The sequence below is a fragment of the Onychostruthus taczanowskii genome, unplaced genomic scaffold (assembly GCF_017590055.1).
Source record: "Onychostruthus taczanowskii isolate IOZ18803 unplaced genomic scaffold, ASM1759005v1 scaffold10, whole genome shotgun sequence".
NCBI lineage: Eukaryota > Metazoa > Chordata > Aves > Passeriformes > Passeridae > Onychostruthus > Onychostruthus taczanowskii.
The window spans coordinates 11,431,059-11,448,932 of record NW_024496526.1 but is presented as its reverse complement, the minus strand read 5'-3'; the positions used below and the strand labels follow the sequence as shown (position 1 = coordinate 11,448,932).

The 17,874-nt window shown below is 37.6% G+C and overlaps 1 protein-coding gene across 1 annotated transcript in view; it reads right to left on the bottom strand.

Annotated features, from left to right (window-relative positions):
• MGAT5 (alpha-1,6-mannosylglycoprotein 6-beta-N-acetylglucosaminyltransferase) overlaps positions 1 to 17,874 on the bottom strand; it is a 70,711-nt gene that overhangs the window by 39,900 nt on the left and 12,937 nt on the right. The window contains exons 3-8 of the mRNA XM_041405754.1: positions 15,890 to 15,966; positions 14,366 to 14,455; positions 6,344 to 6,415; positions 5,123 to 5,284; positions 4,070 to 4,239; positions 3,063 to 3,197 (exon numbers count right to left, since the gene is read on the bottom strand). Of these exons, the coding sequence (XP_041261688.1) occupies positions 3,063 to 3,197; positions 4,070 to 4,239; positions 5,123 to 5,284; positions 6,344 to 6,415; positions 14,366 to 14,455; positions 15,890 to 15,966 (706 nt within the window). The remainder of the gene's footprint in view (positions 1 to 3,062; positions 3,198 to 4,069; positions 4,240 to 5,122; positions 5,285 to 6,343; positions 6,416 to 14,365; positions 14,456 to 15,889; positions 15,967 to 17,874) is intronic.

The window sequence follows — 17,874 nt, the reverse complement described above, 5'->3', positions numbered from 1 at the left end:
ACATTGCTCATTTCTCAGGATAGCTGTCACATTAATTTATTTCAAGAAAAAAAAGCCAGCTGGATTGTTGGCATATGGGAATGAGTCACTGCTAGAGAGACTGTGGAAAAATGAAAAAAATACCAGATTTTTATGTGCTGCATGGAGGATGAGGGTGCTAAGAAAGACTGCACTTCTCAAACTATATTAAACTATTAATTTGTATGTTGATTCACTGCACACAAACTGCATTCAAACATCCACACCTCAGAACTGAAAAATCCAGCACGTCCAGGCATTGCTCTGCTTGGAAATAAGGTGCAGTCCAAAATGAGATGTGTTCTGCTGTGTTCCTGCTATTTGCAGCACCAGTTATCCCACAGATGAAGCACATACTACCAAAAGTCACTGGTGCTCTCAGCTGTGCAGAGTCTTTCAGAAATACTCACTCCCAAAGCAGCAGGGTCATTCTTTCGAGCTTGCAGTTCCAGAAACCTGATTTGCAACTACCAAAAATTTCCTCAGGGCTCAAGTTCACCCAGAAAGATTATATAAAGCACTCTTACCAAGTGACTGTTCTGAAGGCAGAGGCTTGTTCTGCCACTCTATTCTGATCTGAAGTGAATAAAAACATTTTAATTCATTTTTATCTGAGTCTGGTCTGCATAAACCAGACCTGCATACATCCACTGAAAAACACATTATTTTGAGAGAAACAATTATTCCTACTGACATAAAATACAACTGAGAAAAAAAAAAAAACAGAGTTTGTAAAGAACAAGGGCTAAAAAGCAGCTTTGTTTGTGATAATGTTTATTTTATTGGAATTAAACAGAAATGGATGCCTCTGCTGTTATAAGGCACTTTGTGGTTTTAACTTCAAAACATTTTAATGACAAAATTTATAAGATAACTCATGATGCTGGGAGAAAAAACAATGATTGGAAGAGGATCCTGAAATAGGATACAGCATCCATGCAGCTACAAATTAATTCCCCTGCTTTAATCAATTCTGTAGTCTCTGCTAGACTCTGGATCCTCTTTCGTACACTGAACTTGAGAAAAAGCCTCATGTAATTAGAGAGATTCACAATAAATATAACAAGTTTCATGAAAGGTATACAAAAGATGAATTGTATGTAATGACTCAAACCCCTAAATGTATGTACTTTAAAAAAGCAAATGGAAGGAAAAGCAGTATAGACAACATTCTAGGGGCTGGCAGAGAAGAGAAAGAAGTAATTTATTCTCCAGAACCCCCTTAGAATAAGCAGTAATGGGCAGTTAACAAGAAACCAGGCCAAGAAAAACACCTTAAAGAAAAGCTTAACTATATAAAGCAACATGCTGGGGCATCTTGTTCAGTCTTCAGCAAAAGGTGAGGCAAAAATCTCTCATGAAAAACAAATGCATCCTTATCTATTTTTCAGTCAGGCCACGGACTGGATGAGACTCCCTTCCAGTCCATCAAAGGCAGTGCTGAAGAAGACAGGCATTAAGATACCTTTTTCTCCCCCAAAAGCCTCAAAAAATTGTAACTCTAAGAAACCCTGAGGGTTTTAGTATAAAAGGGAAAAAAAACTACCAAACCACTCAGTTTTTGCTGTTTCTCTGTGCTTATGTGATGTGTTCACTTGTGGTACTTCCACCCACCAGGCTGCCAGGATGGTCTGCAAGTGGAATGAGAGTCAGGACACGCCTGCAGCCTCAACTACCAGGAACTGCCAACAACTGCAGTACTTATGGTACTTGGAGTTAAATGTAATTCTGCTCTCCTAAACAGGAAAACACCAGCCATTACCAAAAAATAGCAATCCATGTAAAACAGACTGATAATTCAAGATGTAATGATTCTACAAAAAAAGAAAAATTGAATAGCTAATCTATAATCTCAATATGTATTTCCATAGCTTTGTTACAGGATATACCAGACAGGTAATTGCAAGCAGACAGGAAGAACATCTAAAATTTATAGGAAGGGTTTCATATCCTGACCATAGTGCTGCATGTGATCTCCTAGTGACAATTACATCTGGCAGACAGACAAGTAACTGTTGCTCGGTGGAAAATGGGATTATCTTTATTAGCAGGCTCCTAAAAACTAGAATATCCATTTACTTCCCTGCTTCTAAAAGAGATTAAGAGTAATCTAATCTGCAATGTTGATCACAGTACTCTCATTTAAAATTACACTGGAAAGATCCAATGCTCTGGAAAATCCTGAGGCTGAAAGAAAACAGTTTCTCTGCCATGAGCACCTTCCAATACCTTCCTTCAAGTAGGATTTACTGGACTTTGTGGATCATGAGACACAGCTAATTCTAGCAGGTATAGAAAATTCAGCATCAGTAATTGAGATTTGGGTTTCTTTGATGCTGATGTGTCAATACATGAGAGACTTAATGATTTAAAGCTATTGACAAAAAGAAAAGAGGTTCTAAAACTGCAGATGTGAAGAAAGGTACACAAAGTTCTTTCTTGTCACCCTCATCTTCCATTACAAGTGGAAAGATGTTTATAGATTAGAAAAGCAACAATAACTGCAGTTTATTGTTCAGACCTGCCCCTGAACTCTCTGCCCACTATCTTAAGGAATGGAACAGAAAATTGCACTGCAGTTGTTGGGCAATACAATTAGAACAGATAAATCTCCACAATCATTGATCCAGTGTGGTTACAAACATAAAAAAGCAAAACATGCCTCTGGTACTCCAACTAAACAACAAAATGCAGTAATCTCTCAGCTCACCTACTAATTTACAGAAAAAATGGGGAGGGGGAAGTGCAGGTAAAGAAAGCAGGGAAAGAGGGGCAGAGATGACGATTTATCAAGAGGATAATTAAGATTTTTAAGATTAAAAATACTTGAATCCAAGAATCTCAAGCTTGCTGGGGGGGATAATGATGGCATGCAAAGAACAAGCATTAGCCCCTTTAATCCTAAAAGCTAAAGAAAACAGAAAAGTGCATTTCACTTTTAAACAAATTCATGTGAATGGACTTATTTCAGTATTTTGACATGTGTTATTCAACAAAAGCTCCTTAACAAAGCAGTTTAGAGGGCAAGTGAGTGTTATACTTACTGGTAATGAACCCATGATGGACCAAGGGTTTTCTTAAACTGAGTCAGTCCCACAATATCAATGTAAATGAGTTCTACAATTTTATCCCCCTGGGTTGGGCAGCCAGATCTGTTACCTACAACCTTCTTCATAATCCTAAACAAAAAAAGAAGCAATATGAAAAAGCATTACTTTCCAAATACCTTGAATTGATGCAGTAACACTATATATTCCAATAATTCCAGTTTCCAAAAAAGTTTTACTCTTTTACTATCATGAACCATGTACGAACACTGAAATGCTAGAGATGCTCAACATTTATTAAATGTAAAGCACTAATTTTCACTAAAAATCTTGTCTAGTTTAAGCAAAAGAATGATATGTTTGAAATGCTTAAAAATAGTGTGCTTTGAAATTATTCAAAATAATTTCTGCCTTCTATTGACAGCTTTATAGTATAAGAGCTGTCTATAAAACAATGCTGTCATGTAATTTAAAAAAGCAAGCTGCAGAAAAAGCACATGTGCTCAAGCTTCAAACAGATGTTTTATGTCTGGTGCTGAAATAGTTGGCAAAGCAGAACAAGGAAGAGTAAGGAGCAATTTGACCTAACACAAGCAATTAACTACATCAAAAGTAACATGTTTAAAGAACTTAAACCTTTATCTTAAAATGAGATACTGAGTGAAGAACAGCAGAAACTGAAGCAGAGGACACAGAATAAGGCTAGTCTGTAGCATTTCCCATTGCAGCTGGTTAAAGCACCTGGAATGTTAAAGACTAAGCTGCTTAGTTGGAATTTTACAACATTCATTTATGAAGTCCCAAGAGCCTGAAGCTACAGTGAAAACACATTATCCTTTCCATGGCACATATACTTAGCTCATGAAAATAATCTTATCGTCTGTTTAGTGAATTATCACTTTCATTTTATGCTTCAAGAAATTATATACTGCTAATAGAAGCTTCAAGAGTTTACAATTCTTTTCTTCTAATTCTGGTTTCAAAAGGGAAAGTAATCTCCTTACTCCTTGAGCTCTGCCAGTGAAGCTGAAATCCTGATGTCATGGCCCAGTAAGTAGAGAGATGTAATTAAATCACTCCACTGGACTAATTCACCAAGTGGGCCACCGCTAAACGCATTTTCTGCAATCTTGAATCCAGATTCTTTTGTCAAAAGCCCCAAATGAACAAGGATCTGGAAAGGAAAGTCATATGTTTGAGTTATCGACATTAAACATGCAACTGTTATACATTACAGCAGTTTTCCTTTCTATTAAATTCCAGCTATGGTAAAAAAAAAAAAAAAAATCAAGAGAAACAAGCCAATACTTCCACCTGAATAATTTAATTTTGTAATGAATGCAAGGACTGAGAATCTCCAGCAAGGAGCTGAGCTTAAAAGAGGCTTAAGAGAGAGTGGAAATATGAACATACATGGGGCTGCTGCCACTCAGAACTGGCTCCAGGAATAACAAGGCAAGAAAGCAAACCTGTTGTTGTGCTTGCAACTTTTGGCTTTATCTTAACTAGTTAAGGTAATTAAAAAAAATAAAATCAAATGAACTACACCTTTTCACTTCAAGTGTCTCATGGCTTTAAAACTGAACTCATTACAGGAGGTCTAAACTGATCCATTCCAAAGTATTGGTCAACTTTAAGTCTACTCAAATCCAAAACCAACATACACCATTTACAGTATATCTCAATTCTGGACAACAAAGATGTACAATTGCTGTTTCCTATGGCTACATAAAACACTCCAGTGTCATCAGCTTGCAGTAAATTCCCAGTTTCTCCATTTAGAACATAGTCTGTATTTAATCTACATAGTCTATTTTATCCAAAACTATAGAGGTCAGAAAACTTAGTCCAAGATTGACTCATGCAAAACACGTAACACTATCTGTAAAGCAAACACCCATTGCAACAGAATTTCAAACAGGAAAATACTTCTTGAAAGGAGTATAAACATGAGCCTTTTATATTTTCCATTTCCATTCTGAAGCTACACCTGGAACAAGAAGCTTGAAAGAGCCCATATAACAGCAAGTGACAGGAACAAAAGTGCTCTCATTTACCTTTTTTCGTTTTCTTTTCTCCAAATTTTGTTTTTCTGCAAGTGATTTAATGGCTTCAATCCAGGTATCAGCCATCCGTCTGATGCGCAGCATCATCCACCTGAACTCCTCATGCCTTGACATCATTTTGTAGAGATTATCAAAGTTGATACGGATTTCAGCCTTCGAGCAAAGCATTAAGAAACACCCCAAACATTAGTTATTCTTCAACACACTTTCCAGAAGTTAAAAACTGCTCAAATGTGAGCTCTTTATATTCCTCTTTTAAATAAATGAAATAGAAAAAACTCCTAGCACGTTCAGATTTTAGTTCAAATGTTAAAGAAATACTTAAACTGACACTTCTAAGCTACATAAATTACTGTTATTTTTTTTAGTATTACTTGGTAGCCCAGAATATGTTTGCAATGTTTCACAATGCATTTATTTCTGCAATACAAGGTCTGGTATTGTTCATGTGCTTCAAAATGTGGTACAGGTAAGTCTAAATAGTAATACAGAACAGTAGGCTCAAGATTTATGTGTATCATGAATCTTCCAAACACAAGGAAGTCTCCAATTACACCAGAAAGGAAGAAACATTACCAGGGTATAAATTTTAAAGGAAATACTTGTTTTAAAGCTAGACTCTTCTAAGATAAATTGGTTTTAAAAAATGAGGCAACCTATATCTATATTATGTAAGAAGCATTCATATGCAGCCCAGCAATTATCTTAAATTACCTAATTGCTACATAATTAGGCTGTAGCAATTTAGAAACAACTCTGTGTGCTTATAGTATTTAATGGGAAAAAACAGAGTAATCAAAATGTTACTACAAACCTGAAATGGATATAAGCCTTTGCCATTAATGCAGTTTTGTAAAAAGGTTCCATATTACCGGGACAATAAAAATGGACATTTTCACATATACTTAACACTGGTGAGCAGTTTGTGGATTTGAAATTTTTCTTGGTAGCTGTGTACAGTATTTCATAAATTTAAACACAAATGCTTTTAATGGAAATCTACCAGCAAGAGCACAATACAATGACTGGATACATGAGCTATACACATCAAGGAGGTGCCTTTCAGCTTTGAAGAATTGAGGAGTAAAAATTGTAAATTCTAGTCTTTTTAGCATTTATGTGGCACAGGGTTCCAGGACACTTTACTTTATGAATCACAATTGCTGAATTAGTTCTCATGTTTGTCCTTTTTAAGGACATGGCTGTTCTTACCACTGTTTTTTGATCAGTTTCTTCATTAGGATTTTTTGCTCTCCAAGGTAAACGAGGACACCAATTTTCAACCTATAAAACAATCACATCAAAATAAATTATGTTACTTTATTTTCACCTTGACCAAAGCCTCCACTCACTGCCTTTATATTACATCTTTATGCTAACCTGATGGCTTAAAAAAGTAATCAGCTGATAATAAGGTCATCATTTCAAGATAAAACTGCTGTTTTGGCAGAAAAAGCTTAAGATTGCTTTTTGCAATTCAATGCTCTTTTAACCCAGCAAATTTGCCACCAGAAGTCACATTTAGACATTCATTCAAGATAATGAAAACAGAAGATCAAGGCAGAGGTCAGCTGTTAAATGCTCAAAATACAATTTCTCTGAGCAGTTCCAAAATGTTTTCAATAAGTTTTTTTATGCTTCTACACCTTACAACAATATGTATTTTGGAATATTTCCATCTCCCTAGAATATGTTTATAAAAAGACAAAGCCAGCTAAATCAAAGGATCAAAGTTCTACCTTGTAGCAATGCAGACCAAAAAAGTAAGAATCATTATAGAATCAAAGCCAGCATGTTTGAAGGCTATAAATAAGGTAATTATAACATGAGTAACAACATTCACAGGCATCAACAGCTGTGCTTCTTAAGAGAAACATGAACAGTGCAAATGCAATACTCCTACTATTGTCCACTACAAAATAAAGAAGTACAACAGGGAGTAGTCCATGAAGAAACAGCAAATGGATGCAAGTCACTGAGAGCTCCTGAGCTGCCCCCGGGGTCTTCCCTGTTGTGTAGAATCCTTATTATTTATCTGCCTTAAGAAATTAGATCACTTGCTCTGGGGAAGGAGAAATCTCAGTGTTGAAGGCAAACCCATGAAAACTGTAACATGACTGTACTGTCAAAAGGGGAAAATGTGAAAATTTATCAGCTGGCTGAGACACCCCACCACTACTGATTAAGTTCACAACTCTCAGAGAACTGAAAGTCAGAGCTGCTTTTATGGTTCCTCCAATCACAGACCTGTCAAACCACAATTTTAGCTTAATCATGCTGCAGAAGCCTGGAGCATTACAGATTAAAGGCTTAAAATCACACCATATGATTGCCTAGAGGGCCAATCACATGAAAATAAATGAATAGCCATCCTAACCTCATTAAAGAGAAGAAATGTATCAACCTTGGGTTCCTCAGACAAATTATAGAAAAGCATTTTGAATGCTATGACTTAACCTACTCAATGTGTTTAATATAACATTTGAAAGCAGTGACTTATCAGCCTTTGAAAACATCTGATTCTTTAGTGGTCTTCAACTCTGGAACCACACCAGAAAGTGTAGCAGTTATCAATCCTAACTTTTACAATATAAATTGTGGCAGAAAAGAGTTGCAAGCTCCACATTATAAATCATGCACAGTCACAAACTGTCTCTGGTTTTGTTTTTTTTTTCTTTCTTTGTTTCAGTAGTACAAATTTTGCATTATTCCTAGCATTAGAACTGATCTAAATTAAGATATGACATTTCAAGGACTACTTTATGTATTTCATATTGCACCACAAGGCATCCTAAAGGAATTGCAGATTTTTCAGGGCTGCCAAGGACAGTTCACTGCATGCCTCACTGACTGAAAAACAAACACAGTTCTTTTGTGCTTTTAGTAATATTCCCTCTAGTCTAAAAATAATTTATAATAATTCTCATCACAAATAAACACTTAAGGAATAGTTTCAAAGTAATATCAGTGTCTGCAGTTGGTCTGACTCTCATTTTTCCTTATTGATCTTTAGCAATGATGGCAGAAAGGATTATGACATCACTAAAGTGGGTTCTAGAAGAAAATTCCTTCAGAAATATCCTTCAGCTTTGCAATTGTTTAGGTACAGAAGATCTACATACAACAAGCCCTAATTTTGAGCAAGGTGAAGGAAGGCAGTGATGCTCATTTGGATCCTGCTCTTTAACTTGTTCATTTGATCATTTAAGACCAAACACTAAAGCTGCCTCTGAAGAAGGAACCAGAGCTCCTCTTGCCCATTTCCAGCACCGCCTTATTCTCACTGGGTTCCCATCAGTTCTTTCTCCAGCTGATTCTCTCCATAGCAACCTCCTGTTGTACTGTCATGTAGAGGATTTAATAGGAAGGATGTGATAGCAGACAGATTAGCAGTTAAAGATGACTGTTGGGAAGCAGCAACTGTAGATTTGAAGACAGACCATTTTTTGGATGAGTGATATAAATGCTAAGCTATTATTCAGAACACACTATATTTATCTTTGTACTGTCATATTTTTGAATAAGACCAGCTGTGACTCCTGTTCCTGGTACTGAATTCAATGCAAATCAAGGGCATTAGGCAGTCTTTGATCTTGCTCAGGAAACCATGTCCACCTGAGAAGTCAAGTGTTTCCTACTTGGTTTGGAATCACATTAGTCACAGACTGCCTGGAGTATAAGCAGCCAGCGCCTTAAGGTTAAGTTGCACAGCAGTTTAAAAGTACAAAATTTAAGTGCTACATGATTCCCAATACTAGAGAAAAGCTGGTGTTCTGAACTGCTCTGAGGTGTACATGGCTAGGTTTAGGATGAAGAAAAAAACCCCAAACAAACCTAGTAAATTTGAAGAGTACTTGCTTTATAGAAGCTTTGCAGGTGTCTGTTCCAGTGACTTCCTCAGACACACACTGAAACTGTATGCAAGGCAAGATTGCAGCACTTGACTCCATTACAGAGCAAGTACTTCAGGCAAGGTTTTAAGAACCTGACAAACATCTGTAGCACTGGAGTAGTCTGAGCATCTTCCAAATTGAATCAAAGCATACTCTGCCAGCAGCTCTCCACATCCAAAATTTCAGAAAGACTTTTATGCTTTCAAAGATTCACAGTGGGAGTTGATAAAAGCTGGAGCTGAAGGGCACGCTCTGAGCCCTTGGGATAATCTTCATTTTGGATTCTGCCAAAGGGCAGGTGCAGCCCATCCATAGGGAAGCTAAAAGAACTTTCTTTACACACCAGGTGAACACACTGCTCAGTGTACTTCTATCCATGGTTCAGTGCTGCTCTTAAGTGTCTTAAGTGAGTCCAGGAGAGAAGAATACACAAACAAAATAATCCACTGCAATATGTGGTGAAAGAAAGTGCATCTTTAAATTTATTAGGCAGGTAGTGAACTTGTAATGCCACAAATCTCTTTGAGAATTTGATGTGAAAGGACAACTCCAATTGGGAAGGTGGCTTGTTCAACTCCTATTTTTTGTTTGGCATTTCCTCAGTGACAGAATCCCTTTGAGGGGGTTGCAGAATCTGTGATGTGCAAGGTGAGTGCCTGTCTGGTTAGTGAAATGGGTAGGATACAGGCAGCTTTGGATGTGGTTGTTTCCAAAGGCAGTCTCAAATGTTGGGTGTCAGGCACCCACAGCCCTGGTGACAAGGCAACACAACATTTCACACATCAATCAACAAACAGCCTCTTGTTTGCCTTCAGCAATGTGCACTGTATTTGATTCCTCTCATACACTGGCATTTATGTCTTTTCCAACAAGTCATTAAAAGACTAATCCCAGTTTAAGGTGACAGAAGAAGGAAAAAATAACAGCCCAAATCACCCAAAAAATAACAACTCAAATCACCCAAAATCAGGCCAACAGGTTCTGGGATGAAGTGCTGACTATCATTAGCGTTTCAGTTTCTCAGGGACATGTGTAAAATGACTAAATAAGTCTGAACTTTTGGTGATTTACATTTCAGACAACGACACTGGTTTTGTGAAATTTCTGAGTATTTGCATAGAGTTGAAAGAAGCTGGTTTGATGTTACATTACACTGAAGAAATGCAAATCATTATCTCAATGTCCAGGATTAGCAGCAGAAATTGTGGAAAGGGGACTTTCCCCATGGATGTGAGCAAATTGCATTAAACTAGAAAAACCACGAGGATTAAAGGAATATCTATAATTATCATACCCAGGAATTTTCACTAAATTGTGCCTCAGACTACAGCTTGCACCCTGGAAACAAATCCATGTTCAAAATCACCTTTGGTTCACATTTTTCTGCTTTAGCCCTGAAACAAAAAATATGAAGGAAAATACTCCCATTACCAAACCACACCTTGTGTTTCCATCAAGTCCGAAGGACTGAAAACAAGAATTCTCTCCAGCAGCGTGTTAGCACACATGCAAAAGCTACAGGACTCCCACAGATTGGAATTCAAACCACTTTAAAATCTTTGAAGTGTTGGATTCCAGGATGGGTACCAAAAATTACATGTGCACCTGAAAGGTGAGCTAGAGAACCAAAGCCTGGGATTTTAGAGACACCTGCCCAGCTCCAGCAGGTAAGCACCAGTGTAATGGGAGGGGGGAACTTGCCCCACAGCTACCAGCTGACCACCAGTCCCACTCCTGTGTGGAAAGCAGTCCTCTCATAGAAACATGGATGTAGATAAAGAAAGGAAAAAAAAATCTATAGACCCCCTCCACTTTCTCCAATTTTTTTTTTTAAGCTTGGAAATAGTGTGAAAAACTCATTTTCTAGAAGATATTTTTAAAAGCTTCATTCTTCAGCTGCAAACTGACATTTTGCACTGAAATATATTTTTGTACCGCCTAGAAATTAATTTTTTCACATTTCTGCCCAGAGGCAATGCCATCCCTGAAAATTATAACTTTGCCAGTGCCATTACAGCATTAAACAACTGCCTTTTTCATAACCAAATGCTAAGTTTAAAAGTAACTCTTCTCTATGGGCATCACAGTTAAAAGGAAGCAAGTTAAACTTGCTTTTTAATGTTTGCTATTTCTAATCCCTGTCTGGCTCTGTATTCAAGAGAATGTAAGCCTGGTTTTGCTATTCAGGCCATTTGTACCTCACCTGCTCTTCAAAGAGTCCAGCACAATTTGTGTTCTGAGACCAGAGGGTGGTGAGGCACAGGTCACCCAGAGAAGCTGTGGCTGCCCCTGGATCCCTGGATCCCAAGGCCAGGCTGGACAGGACATGGAGCACCCTGGGACAGGAGAAGGTGTCCCTGCCATGACAGGGGGTTGAACAAGAAGAAGTCCCTTCCAACCCAAGCCATTCCATGGGTCTGTGACCACACAGCTGCATATCATACCCCAGGAAAGATCCACTGCCTGAAGCAAAACAGTGACAAAGAAGTGCAAATGTTCTCTCAGTTTCACCTGCAAGTTTGCACAAGGGACAGCTTTAAATAAAAGGCAGGAGCCTGGACATGCTGGGTTGGTTCTTGCTTTCCTTGGGCTGCCACACTTGCCTCCCATTCTGCTCAAGCAGCCAAGACACAGAGCAGTGCAGAAGAGCTGCTCTCAAGTTCCTGCAGGTGTTTTTGCCACCCAAAGCAAGGCAGAAGTGCTGGTACCTGCACTTGAGCAGGCTCTTCAGGAGGGAACACCTGGGGCAGCCTGGGCTTTGTCAGCATTGTTTCTGTTTTGCAGACACTCATGGGGAAAACATAACAGAGCACATGGCTGATACCCAAAGGCTGGGGTTTATGCCAGCCTTTTGTTTCTAAACCTAAACTGTCAACAAATTACTTTGTGTCTCTGTGGTTCTGACCCGTATTGCACAACAAAATGAAACATTTTAGGCTGTTTTGTTTACAAGTTTGAAATTACATTACAAAGAGTAGTGCATGAGCGTAGTGTAACACCCTAACTGAACTGCTTCAGAATTAAAAAAGTAGATCCCAGAAGAGTACGAAAGAGCACAGACACTTGTCACACTAGATTGTAGAGGTGATTTGAAGAGTAAAAGTAGATACACACATAATTTCATGCACACTGTTTTTCCTAACTGAGGTTGGACATAATTTGATGCATATATTGCCTTTTGAAACATGCACGTACACAACCATCTCACTCCAACAGTCTAACCTTGAAGTAAAAAAGAAAAATCTTAACAGTAATATCCTTTCCATTACCCTAATGCATTTTAATATTTTAAATCAGCAGTTCTGACTTGAGAGCTCAGCAGGCACATTTATCATTCAGCTGTGCAACCACGCTATAAACTGTCAACTCTTCATCACTGTCCACACTGACAAATTACTCTTGCAACAGCATTTCCAAGTTATCCCTAGCAGCCAACACACCTCATAAATCCACATCATTGTAGTGTTATTAGAATTTCATTTCATGCTTGCATTCGCAAACATTTAAGCTTTCAACCTCTGTTGCTGGACATTAATCATGAAATTAATCATAGGATTAAGAATGCCAAATTTAAACTCAAGGTTAATAACACGCTCACCCAATATTAGTTTTACATTCTGTCATTAAAAAATACTCTAAAAGAAAAAAAAAGGAAAAAACCCCCACCTTTTTCTGAAGTTACCAAATATGTCCACAGGCTAATTGCACATTTAGTCCTTCATGAAATGAAAAGTTGACCAAATTAAATATTGCTGCTTAAAGAAAAATTTCAAATTTCAAATCCCAAGACACTTGAAAAAACAACCATTTGGCCTCTGAAAGTCTGTTCACATTTGGCCATGAAAGATCAATTATAAAAGAGCTAACAGCATCAACTGACTTTTCAAGACTGATGATAAGGGAAGATTGTCATGTAAAAAATTGGGATTTAACAGAAATGCAAAATAATAAATGCCATTGAAGAATATTAGAGTCTCGGGTTCAGTTGAGATACATCATAATTTTTAAGATATATCTGCATTAAAACCATGAAGCACCTGCTGGTTGACAGAATACTAATGACCAAACATAGTTCTTCTGATGCTAAAACAAAACCTTCTAGTAGAAACCTTAGATCAACCTCAGATCATCGTGAAACCATATCTCTAGTCTCTATGATAAATAACAAAATAAATAATATAGTTGTCCTGCATCTTTTCCTTCCACAGCTTCACAGCCCATAAATAAATCAACACTCAGTGCTAGAAATTGAATGAGTCAAAACTGTGATTCAACCCAGCCTTTGTTATGCCTTCAGATAAATGTTTTGGATATGCATTTAACTATTGCTGCTTCAAGCAACACCCCCAGAAGTTTAATGACAGCCAACTGAGTAAATCAACAGAAACTGCTTTGATTACAACCAAGTTATTTAATAATAGACTTACTGTTTTAATCTCGGATATGGAATTTAAAATCCCAGCCTAACCCTCCCAATCCTACAGAAGCTATGAAATTATTATTAGTTACAATCCTGCAGCCACATTGGCTCTTTCAGTTCTTTGCAAGCAGTGAGCCACTGGATATCAATACTCCTTCTAAGACCAGTTGCCATAAATTATCAAAATTTCACTTATAAGAAAGAAGAGGCTGAGTGATCAAACACACCTGACTATTTCTGGTGCATGCACACTTCAAGCCACTAATAGAGCTCATGATAATTAATTGATAAAATTAATTCTTGGGAAAGAAGTGTTATCCAGGAAATTGAAATAAAACCTCGCCAGGACAAGCACCCTACTCAGCTGTGTACAAAACACTTCAGGCTGTGACAGGTACTGAAGGCTTTAGCCAATATAGCTTCAACTTCACTCAAAAACGTTACATTCAGGTTCTTTTTTTGTTCCTGCTAACAGATTCCACAATCCACAAACAGACTCCGAGCAGGACATGGCCATGCTGCTTAGGACAATGGACCATCAAGAAACACTTCCTAAATTTTCCATTCCAAATGCCTCCCCATTAGTACCTCAGCAGCTGCATAAAAAGCAACAGAAAAAGTGTTTAAAGGCAAAAATCTCTGACTGAGCTTCACATGCAGGTTTAACAGGATACCCAACATGGCCTCCCTGGAGAGCTGCTACTCACATCACTGCAGTTACAAACATTAGAATTCTTCAGGCTAGAAACCCCTGCAGAGTTCATGAATAATAGCAACACACTTAATAATTCAGTTTTAATAACTTTTCCCTCTTTACCCAATTATTCCGAACAAAATGATGATTTCTTTTGGGAAGAGTACAGTTACCAAAGCTGTGAAGGCGATATGATGTTCCCCTTAGCAGATGAAAAAATTACTGACCTCACTGAGGTAAATAAAAAAGGAGCATGTGGACCCATCTACACCATAGCTCGCGTAACAGGGATCCGAGCGCCACATATCTTTCATCCACTGCAACAGAACAAAAGACACAAAAGTTTATTAGGTTAAAGTACAACAAAATAGCTCTGTTTCACACCCAGGAATAATGGGGGAAGTGGCAAAGTGACTACAAATACCACAAATAACAAACCAGGAATGTTATTAGTGATTAGCAGCACTGCATCCCTGCATTCAGTAATGCTGGGAAGCAACAGCACAGCAGATGTGAGCACAGCTTTACAAACTGGCAGTCAGGCAAGCAGAGACAAATATCAAAAGGAGAATAAAACTGGGATCCAGACATTTGGCTCTGGCTGGAGTTGAATGCATTGTGTGTTCCCTACCATGACATCATTTCAGTTACCAAGACTGAAATCTGCCATTTCTATGGAAGAAAATAATTAATTTCAGTTCATATTTCAATGTTCAAATAATTTATTACATGGTTACTATGCAGCCTGTTTGCCAAACCAGATCAAAACACAGATCAGAGACTCAAAATTTAGAGACTTTTAGTTTTACAAATACTTGGGTATTTAAGTAAGCAGAAAATTTACTGTTGTCCACCACTAATCATAAAATCACAGAATGGGTTGGGTTGGAAGAGAGTTTAAAGATCATCTCATTCCAAAACACCTGCCATGAGCAGGACAGCTTCCATCAGACCAGGTTGCTCTGAGGCACTTCCAACCTGGCCTTGAACTTTTAAGGATTGGCCATTCACAGTAATAAATCAGTATTCCTTACATTTGAAACATATCTTGGGAAAAAAAAAAAAAAAACAACCCTTAAAAACCTCCATCTCTGCAAGTTTGCTGGAGTTTGTTCTTTGTTTTTGTCGCCTTTTTCTTTTTTCCTTTCCAGCTAAAGTCTCATGGGTTGTAATATTTAGCCTTTCCAACTGCATTATTAGTAAAATACAGGACTTATGTAGGATCCACTGAGAATCCCAGAATTCTGGTTGCACACTTAGACACTGCCTATCCTTGAGCAGAGGAGGCAGAATGTTTTCAAGGGAAGAGGGGAATAGAGGAACCACACAGAACCTGTGGGCAAAGAGATGAAAGAAATGTAAAGAAACATCATGCTGAAAAAGGGGCTGGAGTGAGGTACTCTCAGAATCAGAGTCCTGGGGCAGGAGAGCACCAAATTACTCATCATGGGGAAGAAAACAGGGTTTTTCCAAAAGGAGAAGTTTCTGAATAACAAGACAGCATTCAAACAATAAAGGTTTTCAGTAAATAATATAGCATTTTAATAGGGCAGTTTTTAATAGGATGTCACTTTATTCCTCTGCAGCAGTAGTATTAAAGGCTTGAGGTGAGCAATGCTGCAGTGACACACAGTCCTAAATATCCTATTTTTTGACTGTTGTTCTTGTTTAGCACCGCTGAGTAGTGACCTCTTGCAACATATATTCCATTTTTAATAGAATGCACATAAGATTAAAACCAGTTCACTTACCTTTATTTTCCCTTCACAGTGAGGAAAACCATCCATAGGAGGCAATTCACACTGTTCCTGGGCTCCATTTATGAGATCTAAAGAGAAATACAGACCATAACTGAGCTTCATTTCACAGTTCTGACAGATAGCCTGATGAATCCTGCCTTTTATTTTCATGAATCCACAGCCCAGACTGACTGCAGGGTCCTACTGGGTAATATTTGCTACAACATTAAAACTCAGTGTGCTCCTTTTTGACCACATGAGAAAATGGTTGCATAGATTTCAACTATGACTTGAAGTGAAAGTGCTGAATTACAAAAATTGATCTATAAAGACTCAAAAATTAAGCTAATCCATACTGAAAATAACAAGAAAATAATTTCCTAATCAAAGTGTTCTTGAAACTACTAAATTGCAACAATTTGTTTTCATTTGTCTAACATTTATAGGATATATATGGCTCTTAAACATAAAACTAGTTTTTCAAGCTCTGCTATCATTTTATCAGATACCCACGATCCGAAACTTGGCACCAGAAGTATGACCCAATTAATAAATGTTGCAATATGATCTAATTTAAAAACTGAGTAGCACTACATCACATCTCAAAAGAAATATTTCCTATGGTCTCCCAAGGTTTTGTTTTTTTTTTCTTCTTTTTTGCCCATTTTAATTTTTTTTTTCATTCTAGATTATTGCAACGCATTAAAGACTGTAATAAAGAGCAGGATTTCTAGCCCATGAGCCAAAGAAAAAGCAGCAGTTTTAAAGGACATTACTTCTTCAGCTCCAAGGGACTTTCTTAGAGGAACCCTCTAATGCAGGCCTTTAAGGCAAGAAAAATCATTACCATGGTGGAGAGATTCTTGCCAAAGGCAGTGGAGGAGGTTTTCAATTTAGGAAGTTCATCCCACAGTTATCTAAATTATACCTGCATCATTTCTGGCTTTTTCTACAGGCAAGAAACAAGATCATTAAAGTCAGCCAGCCATCAACCTGGGAACACTTTATACTGTGGCAGTAACTGTGCACAGTTTCATCCAGAATATGCTAATTAGAGTGCCCAGAAGAAAATACAAAAAATACATTGCAGTATTAGAATAGAACGGTGACAAAAATCCGTGGGTAAAAGTTAAAAAGTTGCATTATATTATTATATGCAAACCCCATGACCTGATTGATCTATTTTTTATTTTTTAGCAAATAGCTTCTTTTAAAGATAAAATTTGAAAAGTGAGCCAAGCATTGCAAAATGAACTTGATGGGGGAAAGAAGAGTCATGGCAGGAAGTCCCCACTTCTTTGTCAGTCTCTGCAGCAGGAGTGATTTGACAAATTGAGCTGTACTGCCCGTGACAATAGCACTGAAGCAAAGTAGTTTGTACAATGACTTTGTAATTTCAAATCAATAAGCACTTTCAAAATATTCTGCCTAATCTTCTCATCCTTGTGGGATTCTTGCAGACCAGACCACTGACATCTAAGGCTCTGATTTCTGCTCTGAATAAGAACATACAGAGAATGCATACAGATAGCAGCAATTTAAAGTATATTCTCAATTCAGTCAGTAGAGCTACATAATAATAGGACATTTTGCTTTACTGCAGTTCAGGAATCAGACCTTCCACTTGCATCACACCAGAATCAATACCTGATACCTAACAGTAATAAAGAGGCATGGTTACTACATGGTAATTTTCAATAATCAGTAAAATTCCATTAGAAGACCTTTATGGTTTAAAAGGGTTTGTGGGATTTTCTCTTTTATTTCTTCTTTTTTTTTTTTCTCCTAACCCACAAGTCTGAATGCAAAATGACAGTTTTACATAAGGCATATCAATTTCAAGGTCTTCCTAAAAGAAAAAAAGACCTCTGAAATCTCTGGTACAACATCAGAGATACAGATCAGCCATAGGAAAAGTTTAACTTTCAGCATTATACTAAATTTAGGGTGGAAAATGCTGAATGCCTGGGTATAGCTTGCCAACAAGAATGAGCCAT